Genomic DNA, 24,700 nt, shown 5'->3' with positions numbered 1-24,700 from the left:
GTTACAGATTACGCGAGTTTTTCAGTGAATAGCTGTTCTGTTACACAGAAAAAGATTACACTGATGTGTAACTTTGGCACCGACAAGAAAACTGCTTTTGAACAACAATCCACTCGAGAGACGACTATGCATGAAAGGGTTAAAGGCACTCTTGGTTAAAACCTTTTTCCCTTTCCAAACACGGCCACATTTTTTTGTCATTGCTCATATTTCATCTCAACGTAGTGATTGTGATTCCTGTAACTGAAGTGTGCTCACAATAAGCATTCTCAAAACTAAAGTACATAATTTGACCCTGTGGTAAGATGGTTAGTCACTGCGGTTGTACGTTACCGACAACATTTAGACATGACATCCATGTAATTTTTTGGGCCCACGGAAAATAATAGATTTTATAATATATATAACTTAATGTACTAATTTGTTTAGCTCAATTTGTATATAGAAATGTGAAATCTGTAAAATTCAGCTTTGAAGTAATATGAATTGACTCAGGTTCACATAAAAACACAAGAGGCTGGTGTAAAACAACAAAGACTTTCAGTTTGGTTGTGATGGACGTGTGTGAAAAACCAGAAGAGCGTGTCTTTTATTGACTTTGGACCGCCGCTTCGATGTGGCAAGAGGACGCACCCAGAGGCAGGAGAGACAGAAAGAAGCTCTGCAGAATGAAGAATACATGAATGATGACCCAGGGAAGTGTTTCTATTTTCCATGTCAGAGGCGAGAGGGGAATCCAGGATTCATTTCCAAGGTTGGACAGGAGGGGGTACATTATATCAGGGTACATTATATCAAAATGGCATTCATCGTTTGCTTACTGCAATTACTTATGTGCAAAAGGTTGGTTTGGTCTGTGGTCAGGAAAACTTCACTTAAAATATTGTCTTCTGTGAGAAGGCACCAAAGACTGGGTGCTCTTGTAAAGTAGCTGAAGTAGTTTTTTAAAAATATATATGGGATGCTTTAATTTATTCTGAGCCGATATTTAATGTTTTGATAGAATACGTGTATGATTATTTTGTCTGTTATTCATTCATTTATTCAATTTGGTATTGGAGCTATCCTGTTTGATTAGACCATGTTAAAATAAATATATAACGGGGTTTTTTGGCTTGTGAACCTGCCCCCAAAATGTGTGCGCACGTGCCTGATGAGGCCTATACAAATATAGACAAAACACAATATTTTAATACAAGCCTTTATTTACAATATCATATCCAATTTATACAGTGGAAGCACATTATCAGATAGATGCTATCCATCTAACTACTTTTATTCCCTCTCCCTCAAAGCGTTCAAGGCCTCCTCTTACTGCAGTTGCAAGACTTGATTTTGTACACAGTGGGTTTGTATACAAGCAATAGAAAACTTGGCATATGGAAAGTTAGTTTCAACTTCATAGTTCCAATCAGTTAAAAAATACCCGAAAAACTAAGTAAAAACACTCCAATGTGTTGTACAGTCTCACAGTGTAACATTGTTTCTTTGAAACACGAAAAGGAACATCAGGTGCTCAATTAGCTTGACATCTCACCAATGCACACAATTTGTTTTTTTCCGCCAATACATTACCTCAACTCCTACATTGAGACAATTTGAATGACGACGCACAAAAGACTGCCCCAACTAGAGCTTAGTTTGCAAATAAGTTGATCGAATCAAGTTGCGTCAACTAACTTCCTCCCTCAGTACAAAAGTTGCTTACAAACAAGAATACAATTAACAGATGGAGTAAAAACAATCAAGCAGATTTATTTTTCTTTAGCTCTGTTAATTCAACACTCATCTCCGTTGATGTGCTTAGGTCAACCAAACTTTTTGGGAAAAATGCTATACCAACCACGTAAGCGTAACAGTTGGTAACAAGAAAAGCGCGGCGATTGCCATGGACCTTATAGTGACCTAAAAATGGTTTGGCTGCCCAAACACAAAAATTAATTATACAGAAACTTATTTCAGCAATACCTATAAAACAGCACAAGGCAGTATAATGAACAGGAAGTCACCGTTCATTATATGTCAGTGAAAAGGTAAGTGGTTTGACTTTGTTTCAGTTTTACACAGGTAACATTTTCTTTATACCTCTATGGCAGTTCAGAATGTTAATGTTACTATATAAAAAACAAAAAAAAAACAAAAAACATGATATTGGATAATTTGGGGTAATTTAGAACAACTTGGAAGTTAACGGAATAGACTGTTTGGAGGTTCCACTGCTTTTTTTTTTTTTTAATCCACTTAATATGACTGCAAATGACTTGAAAGGCAATTTTATTAAATTCCCAAGTATAAAATATTTTCATTTGAAGGATCAGAATAAATCCAATACAAAGTAATTACAGTTTTAAAATGTCCTTTTCTTGTTACAAGATTCACCAATCCTTTTAAGACCAGAAACTGTCATTTCCCTGTAAAGAAATTCAAAGTAACAAACAATCTGTTGACTAATCAGACTGTTAAGCTTTGTGTCATTTCATTAGATTGAAGACAAGCAATGCAGGACACCACCAGCTCTTTTTGTGTCGGACAATTATTTAAAAATATTTTAATGTCATATGGAACTGTTAAAGTGGTAACAATACTTAAACTTGCGCACAAGACACAAAATAAATAACCTTGTAAGAGTAAAAAAGGGACTGCATAAGATAAACCATTACATATTGAGTAAAATATATATAAAAAAAAGACAAGCTCTCATAAATTTTTGTTTTCAACTATGAATGTGGAGGTGGTTGATGCTCATTTCCTATTACTTTCCTTTTCAAAATGACAATGAAACTGATGTTTAAGTTCAGCTTGCCTTAAAAATCATCGCACCAGTAACAAAGGCACTAAACTGGAGGATTTAACCATCTTTCGCATGTCAATCAAAGTATGCATTTATGCCTGTAGCATGCATGTCACCACCATTTTCATGTGTTGATATATAAAGCCCTGCAAATAAAATATAAATATGCATTAAAAAGCTACACAAAATATACAATATGATAAAGTTGACCTATGATAATAGCTTTCATAATAATTGTAATAAGTTGCAGAAAATAAAATGGGGGGGGAATCATCTGCTTAATCTCTCGTAATAAAAAAAAAAGGACTACATTAGCCTGCATAAATTAATGTAGTTTTAACCATTTTTTACAGATGCTTCACGTGTGCGAATACTTACTTTTGGCTCAATACTGGTTCTTACTTCCTTGGACTTATACTGAAACACGCAAGGGATACCTGCTTTATGTCCAAGTACACCAAATACATATGTATCAAATAAACACAATTACATCACAAAATACATACTGATCAGACATAATGTAGCTTAGAAAAATACTTGACTTGAATTGACTTGTGATTTTGATGTTACATACAAACATCTTCCCATCTTATGCCTATCAAAGAACTTGAGGTAAAAGCCCAGGTAGCACGCCCTCAAGCCACATGTTAAGGAGAGGTTACGGCTTGCATGGATGTTTTTTGGGTTTTTTTTTTTAAAACACAATGACAAAGTGTCCAAAAGGGGATTGGGTGACTTTCAATTTCAAGGGTGATTTTTCTTTTTTCTTTTTTTCTACTAATTGTTTTCCTATTAAATATTGATATCAATTCACTACTGAACATGTGGGAAAATGCTGTTGAGGTATTCAGGACAGATGTCACTGTGCTGTTCTGGCCTTGGCCGAGGCCTTCGTAACAGGCAGAGTTGTAACAGACCTGATGCAGGTTGAAAACAGGAGCAGGTGTGTCCGTGAGGAGCAAGGAAGGAACAGTGATGGGAGTTAGGGAAGAGGAAAACGAGATGAATGAATATAGTAGTGTAGAGGGACGAAATTAATGGGTTTCTTTCCCCACGGCTCCCCCTACCGGCGCGTCTGAAGATTGCAATGCTGCAGAGGGCAGTTAGTGCTCATGCTGCTTTTGCTGTATGCTGGGTTAACTCACAGTCAATGCAAAGTCATGCAAAGATTCAGCAGGCGGGTATTTCATGCATCGTGCGCCTCGGGTTTCGCCAGCACAGACGGGCCGAGCCGTATCAGGCCGGGTCACTGTTGTGCCGATCATGCTGGGATATTGCTGTTAAGGGGAGGAGAACAGGAGATAAGGGTCAGATCGCAGGGAATGTTAGCAGCAAATTCTGGCCCTGATTTAAGCGGGTGACTATGAAGCCCCAGACGTGATGTGGGACAAACATTTTAAATTGTGACGACAGTATAGACATAAAACTGCGCATAAAATGATAACTTGTGGACACAATATACTCAATTGTGGCCAAGAAATAGGTATAATATGTGCATTAAAAAAAGGACAAGAATAGGACAAGGACAGGAGAAGCAGCATGCAGGACCAGGGTCATGAACCTGTCGGTTTTAACTCATTTGTGGGTTTAATATCATCCAAGAATAACTTGAACGTCAGGGTAAGGAAATGGAGCACACCTTTAAGCAATAAACCAACACATGTAGTCCTCTGTCTAACCTTACAGTTTCTAGGGAAGGTACGATCAATTTGCCCAGGAATGATATTAATATTAATTTATATTTTGTGCACAAATTATACCTCTGTCGTGGCCCCAATAAAAAAAGAAATCCCCCCCATGTCACATCTGGGGTTCCACAGATGACAAATTATCAGCATTATTTTTTTAAAGTCTGAGAAAAAAATGCTTCAAAAAGAAGATTGTGAACCACGAACTTTACAAATGTTCTTCTGGATGAAAGTCTTGACAAAAAACGAAAAATGAAGGGGGTGCTCAACTACATCTTTTCTTCAATTTCCACTTCCACAAGATGCAGACAATATATTTTGCTAATGAGCACATTGTGGTATTACATTGTTGACAAAATAGGAGATAATGTGGTTCCCTTCTGGGTGTTGTACTAATAAATTGATCATATCAACTAATATATGAATACAACTGAGAAGCTCAGACAATGTCAGTTGGTGGTAGCAGAAAATGAAAGAACCTTTAAGATTACTATCCAGTAGGTAGAATTGTGTACGAGTACTGCATGTAGAAGTTGAGGTTAAGTGGTGAACAATGTGTTCGAGGTGATTAATAATGACTGATGATAGAATTATGCTGGGCTGTGTGTGGTCTGCCATCGCTTGAGTCAGGGGAAAATAAAGGTTTAGCGGGGAATAAAAATGGTGAAAGTTTGTGGCAGTCTGGCCTGGCATCTCTACCTCACGGATCTGATCAGGAAGAAGGGTGGAAAAACAAAAAGAAAATCAATAGGCAGAAGGTGAAATCAACGGTTCAGGGCTTTTTAAGGTAGTTTTGCTGTAGCGTTTTTCTGCCTTTCTACCTTGCGGTAGCTGGCTGGACGTGGCCTGGGTAGGAGCGGCGGGAACTGGTGGCTTGCCTCTGGCGGGCCAGGAAAGACTGACTGGAGCCAGTATTGGCCAATCTGTCTTCAGCCGCTTTCTTCTGGAAAGTCATTCCCTGAGAAACCAAATGGGCAGATGAACATTAAACACAATCAGCATAATCTTGATAGTAATTTATCCTTTTTAAAACAGATGCCGCAGCAGGAATCTGTTATAACCAGCCCGCTAATACTGATGAATAGGGAGAAAAAAATCCTAACAACACATTGGTGTTGATTTCAGAACCAGAGCAGCAGCGTTAGCGAACATCCGTTATGCTTAGTCTTATACTGCCATCTAGTGATTAAACATATTTATTGTTAAAACTCAAAGCCTTGGCTGGCTATGGAGGGTTTCATATAAACATTAGTGACTGAAGAAAGTCATTAAAATTCGTATATTTTTGTGAATTACTTAAATGGCCCATTAAATTGTGTAGGGAAAAAAATGCTAGAAATTCCAATTAATATATCGAAAACAAATATTTGAAAAAAAATGCATGTGTGTGTGTGTGAGAGAGAGAAAGAGATAAATGGTAATTTTAATGGTCTTTCACTTGTATGGGGCTTTTTCTTTTTGTTTACCTTCAAAGAACTCAAAACGCTTTTAACGCTCATTCACCTACTGATGACGCAGCATCAGGAGCAATTGGGGGGGTTCAGCATCTTGCTCAAGGACCTGCAACCTTTAGAGTTGGGAGACGACCACTCTACCACCTGAGCCATGCCGCCTCCAGATGAAATGCCTTTTTCTCATTTGTCATTACCAGTGTTACCACAGTTACCTTGAAAAAGTAACAGTTACTTTACTGATTACTTGAGCTTAAAAGTAACTTAGTTACTGTGCTGATTACTTGATTTCAAAAGTAACCACGTTAGAAAAAAATAACTCTTTAGTTACTTTCGGCAGCTGCCAAGTGGCAGGAATATCACTTATCCACAGTACAAAAAAAAGCATTAGTTTAACCGTACCCATTACTTGGTAATGTACGCCACACAAGTTACAGAATCATGTTATCAACATGAAGCAATAAATATTAGTGTAGTTGAAGCCACATTAAATCAGCACCTTAGTGCAAACTTGACATGCCAGGGACAATACAGTAAGTTCCTAAATGTAAAGAAGCACACCATTCTCAGTACACTGCCGATTGTGGTCCATGAAAGCAACTGTGTGTGTGTGCGTGCCTTTGTGCGGCCGTGTACGTAAACGTGAGAGTGACACACATACATATACACACACACACACACACACACACACACCATTGCTCCCACCACAGGAATTTTGACGCGAAGAGCGAGAAAACTTTTTTTCTTACTACGTGACGTCAGGCGTCCAGCGCGTTCAACAAGCTCACAGACGAAGTTGAGAGTTCTCACTTTTCATTGCAAATATTATTTAAGATAAGTATTGTAAGTCCTTCATTGAGTCATTCCTTACCCTCCATGACCGATTGATGATCGCGCACTCGGTATGAATAATTAACCCACAATGCATTGCGCGTTTAACACGCCAGTAAAACTGTATGCTTAATGTGTAAATAAAAAAGTAACAACAAATACACTTTTTACTAAGGAAAATAACAAAATTCATGTGGCGACAGTGAAATCGTGCATTTCTTTGCACTTTTATGGTACTACATCGTCACTGTTCATTATAGAATTAACGATCTCATCCCAATCGCTTTCTTCTATTTGTTGGAAAAAAGGGTGGTCTTGGTTAAATGCTACTGCACTCTTGGACTGCTCTTTGTTTCAATCACCAGCTACAAATTACTGTTTGGTGAGAGACATTGATGATGCAAAAGTAACTATTGTTGGATTGAAGAAGTAACTGTAGTCTAATTACTTTGCTCGTTACTCAAAATGGCGGATTTTTTAAGTAATGCATTACCGGCAACACTGGTCATTACATGTTTTAAATGTGAACATTTCTGTTAAGAATCTAGAGGACAAATGTGAATTGATTTATCAATGGCTTCATTTTGAAGATGTTAATGTCTCCTACCATATTGTACCAGGCCGAGACAATCAGTTTCTCCTCGTAGTCCCGCTGGCTCTTTGTCTTATCCATCTCTTTCTGTTGTGTGGGGGGGAGAAAAAAACAAAACAAAACAAAACAATAGCACATTAAGAAATGTTCCAGATCAAACTAAACTGTAGAACAGAATCGCACAGTCCTATGTAGAGTCACTGATCTTTAGTCTACAAAACAGCTGGCCCATTTCTTTGAGAAAGCCTAATTGATTACCTCCAACGAGTGCAACATCCGTTCTTTCTCCTGCAGCTGGTTCTTCAACGCCTGAACTTCCGGACCCGAGCCTTGGTTCTGCTTAGGATCCAGGGTACGAATCACCTGAAAACCCAGTGTATTCAGTTACAGATGATCTCCCGTCATATCTTTTTAGTTCCAAAGGTTAAAAAAAAATAATTCTCACGCTCTTGGCTTTCTCGAGGTATTTCTTATATCGCTCCTCCATCTGTTTCATCTCGTCATCCTTCTTTTTCAAAGCCTCCTCCAGTTCATCCACTCGTTGAGCTAACAGAAGAGGACAACACATTTAGATGCAGCCACAGACCCTAAAATAACATTCAAAGAGTAGGTTGCATTAGACTGCAAACTCACAGCTGGCAGCATATTTGGGCTCCATCTCATCAATGAAGGCATTTTTCTTGAGTAACTCATTGTTCACCTTTTGTAATTTATCCCTAGTGAGGAGCGCAAAGAATTCATGTAAGAAAAGTGAATACTGATTGCCCACTTTAAACTACAAGAATACTCACTGACAAATTTTCTATGAACAAATGATTCAAAATGCAAGGTCACATATGACCACAATGTCATCAATCATCTGACTATTTTATTAGAATGACAAACAGTGCAGACTGGTGTGTCTGTAATACGGTAACTTACATGTGCTCCCTGTATTTCTTCTTCATAATGGAGGACTGAAACATGAAATAAAAGTCTAGTTAAACAGGTGTGTTAACATTTTCAAGCGTGGACTCAATCTGTTGGATGAGTGCAGAAACTGCACCACACTAAATGTGCAGAATTTCCCCATGTATAGTTTGAATAAACAAAGTGGATTGAAAACTATGATGACTATGTGCCAGTTCCTTATCACTTCAAATTCTGGGTGTAAGACAAATAGTATTCAAATAATTATTATTACATCAGAGACCTGGAACGATTTTCCAAATAAGTATCATTGAGGAATTTATGTTGTGTCCCTTAAACCCAGTGACAGACATGGGTGTATTAAACAAACAATTTATTACGTACATCATCTGCTTTAGAGCCTTGTTCTTGCAGATTTTTCTGTAGCTCTTCTATCTGACTCTGTTCCTCCATCAAGCGCTGGTTGGTTAACCTGCAAACATGCAAAGCACAGACACCAGTTGGACAACATAGTTGTGAACACAGCACAAAGCTTACAGCCTGACGGCTTTAGAATAAATCTCAGAGGCAAGCTTGAGGCGACAAGGTTGCTGTAGGCCTGTCGGAGCTCACCTTTCTCTGAAATATGTATATATATTTTTGCACTAGAAAAAGCACTTTGTGGGAAAGCTGTAATAAATGGTTGCATGTCAGGGTACGCTGCAAGTTTGTGTGTCCTGGGCTGACCTGTTTTCCGTCTCCAGTTCACTTTTCCTTCTATTGGAGTCTTCCAGCAGACTCTGTAGCAGTGCAATTTTCTCGTTATCCGAACCCTCTTGAGCCAGCTTCAGCATTTTGTTCTCATGCTGAAGGCGAATTAAATGCTCCCTGTGTGAAAATGCATCAAAGAAAAGTAATTCAGTTGAGAACTCTGTTCTTTTCACTGAGTAGTGGTAATCCCATCTTTGACAACTTCATTCTCTGGTATGCAGGCAGCAAATACGTTTGATAGGATTAAAAGTGAGAGCAACAATCGCTACAAGATTCTGTTGGAAAAAAAAGAGCGGGGAATCAAGCCAACACAAAATCAAGCCCTCTTGGAAAGCAGCAGTCAGGCTGATGTAACTGGTATGTTGCTATTACATAACTCAGTTAAGGAGGAGTGCTTTTTCGGCCCAACTCGTAAAACGTACAACAACATGAGCGGAAAGCAGAATGATCTACAAAGCATGTGGCTGCAAAGTGAACAGCAGCTCCGAACATGTTCAAAGAGCTTTTGAATTGTATCTTTGATTGTCAATGACATGCGTGTGGTTCAGAGGACTTACCGAATCTCTGGCGTCGTGATCTCAGCCGCCAACGAATCAGAGCCATCAGCGCTTGTTAGTGGGAGAAGACCTGGGCAAAATGATGGTCTTTTTATTCTGTATTATTCTAAAAGACTGGTCAAATTGGGCCACATTTTTAGCATTGTACCTGATGTAAGCTGTCCCTCTTGAGCTTGGACACAATGTAGCTCCTCAATAGTCTCCTTCAAAGAGTCTCTCTCCGTTCGCATACGCTAAGTGAATAAAGATAAATATGTGAATTTGTGAGTTAGGAGAGACTTCTGAACTGAACCATTTAACAATTAACAGTATATTATCACTTTAATTCAAAACTAATGAAAGAATATACCGCTTTGGATTTTGATACAGGAAAATAAAACAGCATAGAAAAAAAATGATGATATACATACATCTTTTTCTTTCTGTAGAGAGTCTACTTTCTCTTTGACGCGTTTGTACTCAAACTCCATCTTGTCTGCCTTTTTTGATTCTTCCGACAGTCTGTTCTGAAGCTCGACCACCTGCACAGAGCGGAAGAGAGACAATCACTGCCACAGCAGGGCTGTGCATGTTGCATTAATAACTACACGTGTTTGAGGCAACATGGCTGATTGCCTTTTGAGTTACCTGTCTCTTGTATGTCTCTAGCTGGCCCTTGGTAGCATTAGCCTTTCGAAGCTCTTCTTCTAAACTGATGTTGGTCTCCATTAAAACTGTGTTCTTTTCTTCCAAAAGTTTACTCTGAGAAAGGGAAAAAGAGATATGACTATATTACCTACATGTTTACATTTAAATGCATAAAACAAATGTACAAATCAACCAATTTACAGGTGGATGAAAAACATCCACATAAAACGCATATGCACATGCATAAAAAACTTAATCATATCATTGGGAGCCACATTTCCACCGAGAAGTTCAGAATGGTAAACCATGATTTGACTTGTGTTTATACAACTGGGTTTTTCATGAGATGGTGAAAGATAATTCAGCTCCGTAAATAGCATATTATCATACTAGTGCAATGCAATAGAACCCAATACACAAGAGGAATGTGATACAGTACACAAAGAATAACAATGGAGGACATCCTTTGTGTCCTTTCTTGGCTGCTTATTACAGGAGGACAAGCTATGTGTCTTCCTTTGCAACTTTTTGGAAATGGAAACACAATCAATTGGATATGTGCAACTAAAACAGACCATAAACACGTTTTGTGGGAAAAGGATTAAGAGGGTGCATACAGTACCTGTCTCCTGAGAAGTCCCATGTCCTCAAGTTTCTTCTTGTAGTGTTCTACTGTGCCCTCTAGCTTTGACACCTTGTCTGATGAATGCCTGGTTGTAAAACAATACGTGGTTTATTCTCCATCAGATATTTAATATATACAGTGGATATAAAAAGTCTACACACCTTAAGTTTTTACAATATAACAAAATGAGCTCAAGATAAAAAATGTCAACAATCTTTCCACCATTAATGTGACTGTACTGTAATAGATGAAAGTAATAGAAACATAACGAGGTTGCTTACCTGAGCACATCCATCTCATCCTTGAGCGACTGGGCTTCATCAGCCAGAGATGTGAGCTCTTCATTCTGTGACCTTACATCCAAGAGTTCTTTTTCAAGCTCCTCACAACGGATCCGGTAGTCGTCTTTTGATGCTTCCAACCTGGAAAATGACGACCCACGTTAAATTATTTAACTTACAACTCTTTCATGAGAGCAATAATCTTTCTTTGTGGTTTAGTCCACACCTGAATGTTTCTTCCTGGAGCTGCTCCAGTTGTGTCTGTAGCTGGAGGTGTCTGCGGCCAGCCGGGCTGTTTATATCCTCAATGGAGTCCGACTGGTTGAGTCTCTCCATTAAAACCTGGTTTTCTGCTAGCAAACTGCTCTTTTCCTCCTGCAAGGCTGCGACCTGAAATTCAAACGTGAAATTAATACCATCAATTTTAAATAAATTCAAGGTAGATGACACTAGGGCTGGGCAATTGATTGATTTGATCAAATCAAGTTTTTTCATCAACACAATATTTTTTATTATTTACAGGCTTCCGTGGTTCAAAGTATGTCCCCACTGATGTGCACTACTTACACTGACAAGATGCCTGAATGCCATGATTACTTTACAAGGACCTGTTATTTCTTGATACATAGTGTACTGTACAGTGGGTACGGAAAGTATTCAGACCCCCTTAAAATTTTCACTCTTTGTTATATTGCAGCCATTTGCTAGAATCATTTAAGTTAATTTTTTCCACATCAATGTACACACAGCACCTATTGTCACATATTGACAGGGAAAAAAACGCAATTGTTGAAATTTTTGCAGATTTATTAAAAAAGAAAAACTGAAATATCACACAGCCATAAGTATTCAGACCCTTTGCTCAGTATTTAGTAGAAGCACCCTTTTGAGCTAATAAGTCTTTTTGGGAATGACGCAACAAGTTTTTCACACCTGGATTTGGGGATCCTCTGCCATTCCCCCTTGCAGTTTGGCCGGACGGCCAGCTCTAGGAAGGGTTCTGATCGTCCCAAATGTCTTCCATTTCAGGATTATGGAGACCACTGTGCTCTTAGAAACCTTATGTGCAGCAGAATATTTTTTGTAACATTGGCCAGATCTGTGCCTTGCCACAATTATGTCTCTTAAGCTCTTCAGGCAGTTCCTTTGACCTCATGATTCTCATTTGCTCTGACATGCACTGTGAGCTGTAAGGTCTTATATAGACAGGGGTGTGGCTTTCCTAATCAAGTCCAATCAGTATAACCAAACACAGCTGGACTCCAATAAAGGTGTAGAACCATCTTAAGGATGATCAGAAGAAATGGAGAGCACCCGAGTTAAATATGAGTGTCACAGCAAAGGGTCTGAATACTTATGGCTGTGTGATATTTCATTTTTTCTTTTTTAATAAATCAGCATACATTTATATATGTATATCATTAGCTTCCTATTTCGTAATTATACAAGTCAAATCTGTAGTCAGAATTAGGGGTGGGACCCAATAAGTTAGAGAGGAGCTCGCTCAGTGACTTTTCTGACCCCTTTAGAGACTATTTTTCAAATACATGACAAGCGACTTTAATTCCAGCTAAGAAACAGACGACATGAGTGGAATCATTTTCACATTGTTTTCCGTATGGCAAGAAAGCAGCCCAGTAGAAAAAGAGCAAAACTTGTTTTGAATAACTGTCACATGCTTTTTCTATAAGGTGAAGGGCGGGGATAAACTAAAAATGTAAATCAAATTTTTGTGAAAACAAAACAGATTTTATTTTAAGGTCATATCACCCAGCCCTAGATGACACCTAAAATAGTCTCTACGTTGCAATACCAGTTCTGGTAACAAGGCAAAGACACGGCAAGTCCTCAACAGGGCAAACCAACAAAGAGGGCTACATATGGTTTGATGTTGTCTTCCCTGGGTGATAGACAGGGTATCAAACTCCACACCAAGCAAAGCACAAGCCGCATCCTAATTTTAGTCCATGACTACTATGCTGCACGGCCCTAAATATAGATATATTTTGGAATTTAAGGCTATGTCCACACGAACAGTGGTATTTTTAGAAAGAAAGAAATTTGGTAATGGGAGGAGAGGACAGAATAACTAACAAAAAATGTAAACTGACAGTGGAGTTACTCCTGGTGTCATATCTGATCATAATGTCAACACATAAAATACAAAAAAGTTGGACAATTTGATTGAACCAAAATTTTGCTCGATTAGGTCAACTTGAAAGACTAATTTAGAAAAAAAATGTTTTAAATAAATTACTAAAATATTTTTCAAAATATACTATATAGTGTATACATTATAAATACCCAGGTTCATGTGGAGATGTATGTTTGTATGCAATATAACATTTCGAAACCTATTGTTGGCCTAAAAAGCCATCCAGTGTTTCTTCCTGCTGTTGCTGTGGAAATGTGTGGTACAGGGGAAAAGAATGGAGCTTATTAGTGGCGGGCTATCATATGACACAAACCTGCAGTGGTGGTCAAATTGACGTGTGTGCGCGCGCACACACACACACAAGACACACACGTGTATAACACGGAAGGGGTAATTTGAGGCAGGCAAACTGGAAAAAAAACCAACAACTCCAGGACTCTTATTAGACAAACCACACAGAATGAATGGAAGAAAGAGGCAGAAATAAAGTTTGAATTTACCCTCTCTTCTAGCTCATTAAACTCTAACCTCAGTCTATCGCGCTCCTCTTGGACATGGAGGGCCTTTAAAGCAAGCCACAAAGTATATGTTGAAATAGTCAGGCAATTAGAGGAAACAGACTGAACACAACAGGAGATAAGATAATCCTTTAAAATACAGCTCATTTCTGGAGCTGGCAGGGAAATGCATGCATGCATTTTGATCATCTGTTATGATGATACATACTGAAGGCATATTAACAATTTTAAGGGGAGGATTGAGAACCAGGAGGGAAAAAGCAAGTGAAGATACCATGTAAATACAATTACACAAAATAGAGGGGAAATAAATTATTTAGTAGTAGATGTGAAAAGGCTAACTGCTCGCCTCACTATGATTTAAAAACACAAAAAGGTCTTTAAAACAAAAAATACCAGTTTAGGATTGCATGAAACCAACCTGCATATCAAGCTCACGACACCTCTGGGAGATCTCCTCCTTTGTAGCCAAAGCTTCATTCAGCTCCTCAACAGACTTTTTCAACTAACAAAGCAAATAAACAGTTCATTTAATTTATTCTATGCGTAACTTACCTGCGGGGTTTCTCAAAGTCAAATTCAAGCACACAATTTTAAAGCTTTTCCAATACCGTATAGTTCTGGTAAATTATGTAACTATATATACACACACACACACCTTAAAAGCGGTGCTATTGTGCTATAAACTAACACTAGTTAAAGCAGGGGAAGTAAAAATAAATGGAAAACAAACAGGCTTTATTCAACTAAAATTTAATCCTCCGTTCTCTTTACTATGTGTTACTATCGTTCGGCGCTGTTGGGTATAATCCTTGCATCTCGAAAATCATTCAATCAATCACAGTCATTGATTACAATGTTAAGGACATGATCGCCGCCAGCCGTGCCCTTCAAAGTCTGTGCTTGCAGCTAACACCCAACAAGGGAAAAAGCTTTAATACATAACAAAAGCTCACGACTGTGGTTATGTCATCTTCCCAATCTATCAAAGATCTAAGAGCCATGAGTGATTTGAGTTTATAGCCTTCCTTCTGTAAAGAAGCATTACGTCTATCGATTTTTAACAATACAGGCCTACTCAAATGTATCTAACTGATTTTTATATCACTGATTTGTCTAATAATCTAGAGGTGACATAATGCCGCGAGGCTCCCGTGGAGTCAAGAAGAGGGTGAGTTAAAGCACACTTCTCAGACAGTTGAAGTGTACAAGCTATTTTCAATACTTTAGAAAGGTTAATAATTTATAAAATAAATAAATAACAGGCCACATGGGGACTGACTATTAGAATCAATTTGTGAAAATAATTAAAAAAAATATAACCATATTTGGACATAGGTTTCCACTTGACAGAGACGATATATTAAATAAAGTTAAGCCCTTTTCAATTCATGGGAACGCTGTCGTTGAGATAGTCAAGCACAAAACACACTCACATCTCATTGACATGCAGGCTCTGCAAATATTTTGCCAGCAGGTCATGAAAGATAAAAGTCAACATTCGTGCACATACCTGTCTGTCTAGATCCACATAGGAGTCATTCCCTCCTGTCACTGGAGTCTCTTTACTCATCAGCTGACAGAAACACAAAAAAAGGTGATTGAAGATATGACTTCATCGAGCAAGGTCTTTCAGGAATGTTGAGAAATCAGATCCAGCCACACATTTAACATAGAGGTGCATTCGAGTGAAGAGCTGAATGTCTAAAAACACTATTTCATAAAGGCATCAAAGGCCTGATAATCTACCTCTTGGATGGCTGTCATGACGACATGCTGGACTGATTCCTCCATCATCATAATGGTTTGTATATATTCTAGAGGGACAAACAAAATGGATGAGGTAATTTTGACCACAGTCATCTTGAGATTGTAAATATAGTCAGTAGAACTTTTATTGAAATGTGGAGATTTGGTGTGAACCTTGCTTCTGTTCACAGTTGACAGCGCAGCCTAAAATGAGTTGAAGCATCCTCCCAAGTTCTGCAGGGTCAGAGTGTTCTCCGATGAGACTGATGTCAGGTAGCGTAAAGTCGTTTATATGTTGGCCGAGAATCTAGAAAGGGAGAGCAGTCATTGCAATGTTTCCTTAATTTGTAGGCTGACCCAGGCATAAGTCAAATGAGTCATCGGGGCCTCGGACACCACCAGAAGCAGAATTCTGAACACTTTAAACTCGTTAAAACAGCACAAACAGCTACTCTGTGAAATAATGCCATTGGACTTAACTATCCTAGTATTAATCTTAAAGTAAAATGATTCTTGAGACAGCAAGGCTGGAAACTGATTAAGAAAAAAAAATATTTTTAAGATATTTGTCTTACCTCCTGGTTATAATCTAGGACACCTTTGAGAATTTTCTTTAGATTGCTGACCTGAAACAAAGAGTTTTGTAAATATGATGCAAAGAAAGCAGTTGAGTCTCCCACCTAAAAGTAGCAATATTTAAACACCACCACTGTGAAAATTTGGTTGTAATAATGATTATCTACCTTGAAACTAACACAAATGCCTCAGACATCACCTCTATTGCATTGTGGGTAAAAAGGAGGTGTTCATTAGATGTAAGGCAGTTACTTGCTCATTTGGGTGATCAAACTTGAAACTGGGGTACTATTTGATGAAATACAGTAATAATGAGTGGATAGGACAAAAAGATGTGGGCACCAGAAAAAAACATTTAAAAATAACTTCACCATACCTTTAACCTCCAGTTGTCCCCCACATCTGGCTTGATTCGACTAATCCATGAATCATTGAAATACACTTCGTCTCTGCAAAATGAACAAAGGTGTGTCATGAAAGTGAACACTAAAAGTGCACTGAAGCTGCAACGATTACTCAAAAACTAATCGATTATCAAATAAATCTATAATGATTTTTCATAATCGATTACTCTTTTAGAGACCTTGTTTAACTTAAAAATGCCCAAATCCTCAGAATTTTAGCCTCTCAACTGTAAATATTAATAGTCAATGGTATTTAATATAATGATGAAGCAGTAAATATTAATTATATTTATTATAACAATAAAGATAACTGATTATATGTGTTTAATCAAAATAAGACATCTGCCAACATCTTCTTTTACTTTGGAAAACAATTATCAACATTTTTGCCTATTTTCTGACATGCTACGGACCAAATTATTATTATTATTAAAGATTAGTTTCCATTGCACATGTAACATAGCACCCAAGCATACCAACAAATATGTAAACAACTTAACATGTTATTCAAATTAATCCAATGCACATATATATATATATATATATATATAAATAAACTTTAAAATCGCAACTTACATTTTCTGTAGCACCTGAGCCATGACGACACCACTCGTCATGTCCTCTACAGTCTTGCATTGAGCCTCAACACCGAATGTTTGAACCTAAACAAATAAACAAAGAAATAATTATTGGATCGGATTACATTGTGCCTATACTGCATATGTTGAAGAATGTACAGTATGTGAAAACAGGTTAAACGATTGGTGGTTCATCATATTCATATAAACAATAATAGTGATAAGTACTAGTGATTACAGGACGCAATCTTTTAACCATAGTTTACTCCCATGAACATGGGAAACGGTGGAGTAAGTTCAAATGTAAAATGGTGCATGGCTCTAACGTCTTATAGACTAGTTTAAAGAATCGTTAGAACCTCCTTCAGTCATCCTCCCAGTTCTGTTTTCTCTCGTTTTACTTAAGGCTGGAAGAAATCTGTTGGCCAGAATGGCAAGTCCACATGCAAACAAGTCCATGTGACAGAGGCTATGAAATTCAGAGCAGCAATGTTGGAAATTTGACAGGAAGGAAATGACAAGATTGAGCTCCTGCTCACGCATAACTTTCCTCTATTAACACGGCTCAAAGGACCATGATCATTTTTCTCCAAGAAAGTATCATCAAACATTTTGGGAGAAAAATATTACATTAGTTGTAACTGAAAAATAATGAATATTTTTTATTTTATTTTCTGGAATTGTTAAAACTTCACAGGATGTTGCATATTATTAATAGTAGCAACCAAAAACTCAGTGGATTGGTAGTGACAACTACGTGCGTGAACCATTAGCAAAAACATACACAAGCGACTGTGCTGCACTGATGTGATCAACTGAAATGAAAAGGGTTCAACAAATCCAAAAAGGACTGCAAGAGCTCATCTGAGAGGATCAGTGTCTGGCAGACAAATATCTCAGGACTGCCCGCTGGCCCACAGCCAACACACACAACCCAAACAACACCCCTTTATTACGTAACAACATGTTACAGGGAGATTGAGTTGATTTCACCATTTTATTTTAATTTTAATAACCAGCAAAACTATCTATTACAGTATGGATAGTCATTCTTTCTATGTAAAGATATTGAATTTGTAACTTTTCTTGGTGGCAGGTTATCAAGAAAGAAAAAAAATACTTCCTGTTTTCATATACTGTATTACTAAAACAGCATAACTAGCATGATTTGTCAAAACAGTTGTCAGGGCATTTTGCTGTAGAATATTTTTCCAGTTCATGTGTTTCTCAGTTTACTCTTAAACAAGTGCAAAGATGAATGTAATGAGACTATTTTCATGGTGGAAAAGGCTGCAACACAGACTTAACCCCTGCAAAACGTTTGGTCACTTTTACTCATTTCCCTTCCCGGGAAACGAGTGGAAGGAAAGAAAACATACAATACAACCAACACACACAGAAACCCGCAGCAGCCCTGAGAGACAATAATGATATTTAAAAGACTTCCCACCCGTCATCGGAATGTTGAGCATTCTTTACGATTGATGGCCTTCAACATGTAATATACCGTGTGCATGACGGCAACACTTATTTTTGAGTGGTGTTGATATAATAGATCACCCCTTTTTAACCTTCTAAATACCAAGCAGCAATAGATACACAAGCCCATGTGGTATGCATATACAAGCAACTAGCTAGCTTGCTAAAAAGAGGTCTGAGTGTGAGAAAGGGGTCATGGAATAAAAGGAGGGGTTGAGCCAAAAGCTACTTAACGACTATTGGGGCTGTTCAGTGTCAGAATATTATTTAGCTCTTCTTATACAATAAATCCAAATGAAAGGGCATGGCATGCCATGCAAAGTTTCTAGTCCAGCCCATAAGGTACACTCTTAACAAAAGTCTACCAAAAAGTGTTCCAATAAAGAACAGTTATTTTGGTACCATTCCAGAGTTATGACAATGGAATCAAAAAAGCCATAAAAGAAAGGCAACATGTTGAATATCATACTAAACTGACCTGTTAAGAGGAAATTGTGGGTCTATAAAACCTTCAATGAACTTATGCGTGACCCTACTTAAATTGTTTTTGAGATGTGATCCATCGCTCTGCCAATTTTTTGCTTTGACGTGCGAACAGAAATTTGAGATACGAGCGCTAGATGGTCGCAGCGAGCGCAACTCAATGTGAACATTTGTGAACAATTCTTCCAAAAAACAGCCTTCAAGCTGCTTACTGCCACTCCCAGTTGAAGTTTACAGTCAAACCAAACATAACACAAAGAGAATTACACCACGTGTATTTAAAACAACCACATAACGTTGGCTAAGGAACCTCCGAACACACAATGCAAAACACCATGGACAGGCTAACACAATGCAAAACCCCATGTTAATGAATACTATCAGCGTTGCAGAACAACAGATATTCAGACACAAATGGTGACGCTACACACGTAGACAACAATACGCCAATACTCACACGCATGTATTATTTTTCCACTGTGCAAAACAACAAATATTACTGCAGCTTATTAGCAGGTGTGACTGTCTCCTTTCTGTATATCGGTATGTCTGTATATTACTGACCCCTTGCGGCCAAGGCGTCCAGACCAAAAGGAGCTACTGTACATTCTGTTTTTATGGTCTAAGGTACAATACTAAAGAGTGCTAGTTTTCTTATTAAACAGCATGACAGTCATGCCACAACTTCATGAAAATGGAAGCCATTTATAACATTTTAGGGGGTATGTTGCGACCTCAAGCACTGTTATAAACACAAAATCTGAAATGTGATCCAAACAAAACTGATGTGTGGGCTGAACACAGAAAAACCTAGTAGTTCACTGTATTCCTGTGTTACATAGCTAGGACGCAATAAACCTTGTTGATGTTTTCAATAAACCCCATCAAGCTCTCTGAAGATTTGTTGCACCTACAACTGAGCTTTAAAATGAATAGATTATGTGAATCAATCAAGTAAGTGAGAGTTGAAGTTTATATATATATAAAATAATCCAAGAGGATGGACTGAGGTCAAAAGAGCAAATCCACAACTACAACTTTGTGGAAAGCGCTGAGAGTTAGGTTGTGTTTTTTTTTTTTACAAGACACGTGAATAGTACGCAGTGCGTTCTTTCAACTTAAATAACTTAGTTTCTGGTTTATCAGGTGCGATAATTTAATCTTGCTACATGAACCCCAGAAACCCTCACCTGCCTTGGGACTTCCGATATTGCTTTACCCAACAGGAAGACCAGTTGCTCTGATAGCAGCAAAGTCCTTTCATAAGCAGTGTTAAGCAGATCCTGCCATTGACACCACTGCAGTCTGCTCTCTTCACATGTGACTTCAAATACTGACCAGCCACAACACTAGGAACTGTACTGCATCATAATGACTGAAAGCTGTTCCTAATATTTTACTCATCCAACTACTTGCGCCAACTAAATATTAGTCACAGCTCTAACTAGGATGTAGTACAGTTCTACACCATGACAATAAACTTTGTTAAATGAAGACCTCTCTGACAGTATCAAAGGTGACATTTTAGATACAACTTTTTTATTGGATACCTTTATATTCTGTAAGTGGTCATACTGTTGTGGTTGGGCGGTGTAGTTCACAGGAATGTGAGGAATGTTTGCCCAAGACTAAAATGAAGAAAGGCTGATCAGTTGAGTTTTGATGTGATGTAGATTTGCAGGGCTAGTCAGTGAGATGGTAACAAGAATTCCACCGAGTACATGCCAATGACATAACTTCACCACCCCCAGTAACGACACACACACACAACAATTACATTGTAATTACATTAGATGTGAAGAACCAGTGACTTGTGTGGTACAGTATGTGCTCCTGTTTGTTACTAATGCACTTGTTTTCTGAATCCAAGTTAAAACAAACAAAACAAAAGTCCGAGTTGTGCATGTCTGAAATTTGTCACGCAACTGACCACCAAAGAATTTCTCACAGTGGCATTGAAACCTATGACAGATGAATTTCACTGTTGTGGCCCTGACGCCAGATAACCTTTCAGCTGCGGTGAGTCTGCTTTAGAGTCCTTTCACACTAGCACTATTTGTTAGTTTGTTTCCCCTCTTCATGTGGTTTGTTTGGTTACGTAGAATACAGTTATTGAACTATAACTCAATCAAATTTGAACTGTAATTATGTGTTATTTGGCAACAAACAAAGGAAACAATTTAATTGCGATGAGTTTTAACATTTAATCAGTTACCACTGCTGTTAAATGTATATTGACAGGTTGACAAATTCCTAACCGTGACACACAAAGTACAGCGTGTACGAAAACATCTGAATGGAAGCTAAGCCAACAATTTCCTTTCATTCTTGATTCAATCTTGACGCAATTGATATAAAACAATACCATCATTACTTGGTTCTGCTCTTTTGTTATTGTGATGGGACAGAAGTCAGGTAAACAATCGACAATGAAATTATAAAATCTATATGTACTTTGTCCAGACAAACATTTTTATTATTCATAATATTGAACCATGATAACATGGCAGCTTGGTTAAGAAGCAGCACACTGTACTGGACAAAGGTCTGCTATAACACAGTGCATATTTTTACTATAAATTGCAGACAATGCAGGCAGTGTATCTTCAAAACATGCCGTTGCACAACATTGAAATCGGATAGTAATGTGTGTTGGTATTTATATAATGGCATTACAGTCTTGAAATATCCTATGCACAAATGAGTGTTAGTTATGGTGTTATAATGTTTTTCTTTGTTTTGTTTTTTTACATACAGTGGCTATAAAAGGTCTACAGAGTACAGACCCTTGTTCAAATGTAAAGTTTTAGTGATATAAAAAAATTAGACCAAGATAAAAAAAAATTCAAAACTTCTTACACCATTAAATGTAACCTATAAACTGCACAACTAAATTCATTTAAAAAAAAATATTTTCAAGAAGAGAAGTAAAAATAAACAACTAAAATAATGTGATTGCACAAGTGTGGACACTCTCTTATGCCTAGGATGTGGCTGTGTTCAGAATTAACCAATCACATTCAAACTAACGATAAATTGGAGTCAGCACAACTGCCACTCTTTGCCTCTGATTAACCCCAAATAAATTTCAGATGTTCTAGTAGACTTTTCCTGACATTTTGACCCATTACACCAATCAGGGTCAGGAAGTCACATGACCACACACTATGTCTCAATCCCCCTCACACAGAAGCAACGTTTTTAATGACTAATTTACATGACGCATGGCAGAAACAACTAAGGAAACAAGAGTGCGACGCGCAGTCAGAAGATTCACAAAACCCCTGGCCTCACATTAAATCTGTTTACCTTACACACTACGAAAAAGATACCATGCCCTGATATCTGTGTCTGCCTAAAAATGTCCACATTACAGCCTACAAGAACTCCACTTCTAACTTGATGAAAGAAACGCGTTGCGGTTTTCTCTGTAATCTCTGCCTGGTGAGTTTATTGTGCTTTTTCACAAGTGTAAAGAAAGAAAGTTCATTTCAGACAATTTCTTGTGGCTAAATTTGGATTTATGTAATTTTAAAAAGATTTAATTCCTTATTGTTGCAGTGAGTGATATTGTTGGGTAATATTTAATGTTGCATTTACATATTATATTTTTGTCTATTTTTAGCTCTGATTAAAAAAAAAAAATCTTTAGTTACTGACCAGTTAATCAGTACTTTGTTTTTCCACTGAGTACATACTTCTGCTTACATAAGAAATTATTTGTAGGACTGCTTTTACTTGAGTCATTATTCTAAACGTATGAGTACTCTTGAGTACAATATTTGGCTACTCTTCCCACCGCTGGTAATAAATACGGTTCATCTCAATAAATTAGAATTAGAAAACGTCTTGTATTTCTGCCGTTCAATTAAAAAACTCATAAATTATATAGATTCATTAGACAAAGTGCAGTATTTTATAATTTTGTTATTATTTTAGCTCACAGTTAACAAAAACCCATTTTAGCATCTCAAAGAAATTACAATATTACATTGAAAAACAGTCAAGAAGTTAATTTGGAAATGAGGTTCGAATTGGCCTTCTGAAAATGTATTTTCTTGTGTTGATTGAATCTGTATAGTTCATGAGTTTGACTTTTTGAAATTCCAATGCTGGAATACAACAAACTCTCCTACAGCATTGGCTCTCAACCTTTTCAGGGTCTGGGAACCCCTGCAAATGTTTTATTGACCCTGAGTACGCCCTGACTTCAACATTGCAAATGGGGGCGAGAGGCCTTATTAAAATGCAATGAATTACACATGTGAAACTGATGGAATTAGGGAAATAGGAGGAGTTGTGTACCCTGTGTAGTTTAGGTAGACAAAGGTCTCAGTCACATTTGCGTAAAATCATCCTCTCTATAAATATAGGATCTCTTTAAAACGGTATTTTATTTTCATAGACCGCTTACAATTTTAACCACGGACCACAAGCCCCAGGTTGAGAAACACTGTCCTGCAGCATTCCAATGTATTAAGATGAAACTGTATAGTGTAATTATGCTACAGTTATATATGTACCATTGCTGGGAAGTGGGAAGTATAATACTAGTGACATAATGATGTACTGTAATGAATACATTTGAGCTATTGCTACATCTCGACCATGTAAACATGAGCAATGCGGGAAGCACATGCTGCTAAAAGATGTCCCCCCCCCACGCTTGGTTCATTAACAAAAGAGAACATTTAGCGGGACGAGGACGCTAAAGAGTCAAATTGTGAACCAAAGGACAAAAAAAAAAAAAAAAAAGCGGATACAACAGCCCATGCTCAACCCAAAGAAAGAAAGGCTCTTCAGATGTGTTTTCTGAATCACTTGACCTGCCTGTCACTAAACTGCATGACATCTATTAGGAAATTTAACCTATTTAAATTTAAATATCCGACTGCACGGAGACCAAAAATGATAATTCTCGCTCGATTAGACGGCTTGCAAGCGGCTAGCACACAAACACATCAGCAGCTCAGGCAGCCAACAGCTGGCCTGCATACGTAAGCGTCAGCTCGACTCATTTTTCCTCCTGTTAGCTCACAACCTAGCAATAGCATCGATGCTAACTAACTAGCTAGTCATCGGCGCCGGAGAGGGAAAAAAACAACAAATAAAATAATACCGGCCGTTGTGGTCGCTGACCTACCCATGTCAGAAGGCTTTCACATAGTTCCAATCGATCCAAAGACCCAGATGTAGACATTGTAAATAAAAGTAGATGGAATCTAGATGATAAATAGAGCCTCAAGTTTTAGCAACCTCAGACGCTCCCGAGCTCTCGCTCTCTTGCTTGGGTGTCTCACAATATCCTACACCGGCGGCCTGGGTGGGCGGAGTCTATAACTAGACCGTACCCGATTCTGCTGTCCTGTAAACTAGTGTTCCCCATCCCCAGCCTTTTTAATTAACCAAGGCGCATATTTTACATTACAATAATATCACAGCACACCCCAAAACAAAAATGTCACAAAAAGGATACAGTGGGTGTGAAAAGTCGTCACACCCTGTTCAAATGCCAGTTTTGGTGATATGAAAAAAAAATGAGACCAAGATAAATTTCTAAATATTTTCCATCCTTAATGTAACCTATAAACTGTTCAACTCGTTTGAAAAACATTCTTTTTTTCGAGAGGGAAAGTAAAATAAACTAACCCCGAAT

At 37.8% G+C, this 24,700-nt stretch overlaps 1 protein-coding gene across 5 annotated transcripts; it reads right to left on the bottom strand.

The window, feature by feature from the left end:
• Positions 1-1,187: 1,187 nt before the first annotated feature.
• Positions 1,188-24,387, bottom strand: hook3 (hook microtubule-tethering protein 3). 5 transcript variants are annotated; one of them, XM_061747776.1, is made up of 25 exons: positions 24,188-24,387; positions 17,081-17,166; positions 16,477-16,549; positions 16,100-16,150; positions 15,699-15,831; positions 15,525-15,592; positions 15,289-15,351; positions 14,197-14,280; positions 13,758-13,820; positions 11,329-11,492; positions 11,103-11,243; positions 10,819-10,906; positions 10,197-10,310; positions 9,980-10,090; positions 9,718-9,802; positions 9,570-9,639; positions 8,989-9,129; positions 8,647-8,734; positions 8,275-8,309; positions 7,987-8,069; positions 7,799-7,899; positions 7,612-7,716; positions 7,369-7,440; positions 5,301-5,437; positions 1,188-5,187 (listed from the first exon to the last, which is right to left on the bottom strand). In XM_061747776.1, the coding sequence occupies exons 1-25, from the start codon at positions 24,242-24,244 to the stop codon at positions 5,175-5,177; spliced, it is 2,226 nt and encodes a 741-aa protein (XP_061603760.1). In that variant the 5' UTR covers positions 24,245-24,387; the 3' UTR covers positions 1,188-5,174. The 5 variants fall into 5 exon arrangements, with proteins under 5 accessions (XP_061603760.1, XP_061603759.1, XP_061603761.1 ...); XM_061747775.1 differs by having other exon boundaries at positions 1,188-4,068; positions 24,188-24,386; XM_061747777.1 differs by lacking the exon at positions 13,758-13,820 and having other exon boundaries at positions 1,188-4,068; positions 24,188-24,384.
• Between the last annotated feature and the right edge of the window lie 313 nt (positions 24,388-24,700).

This window comes from Phyllopteryx taeniolatus, chromosome 15, assembly GCF_024500385.1.
Source record: "Phyllopteryx taeniolatus isolate TA_2022b chromosome 15, UOR_Ptae_1.2, whole genome shotgun sequence".
NCBI classification, from domain to species: Eukaryota; Metazoa; Chordata; class Actinopteri; order Syngnathiformes; family Syngnathidae; genus Phyllopteryx; species Phyllopteryx taeniolatus.
The sequence above is the reverse complement of the archived record's forward strand: the minus strand, read 5'-3'. Positions and strand labels throughout refer to the sequence as shown.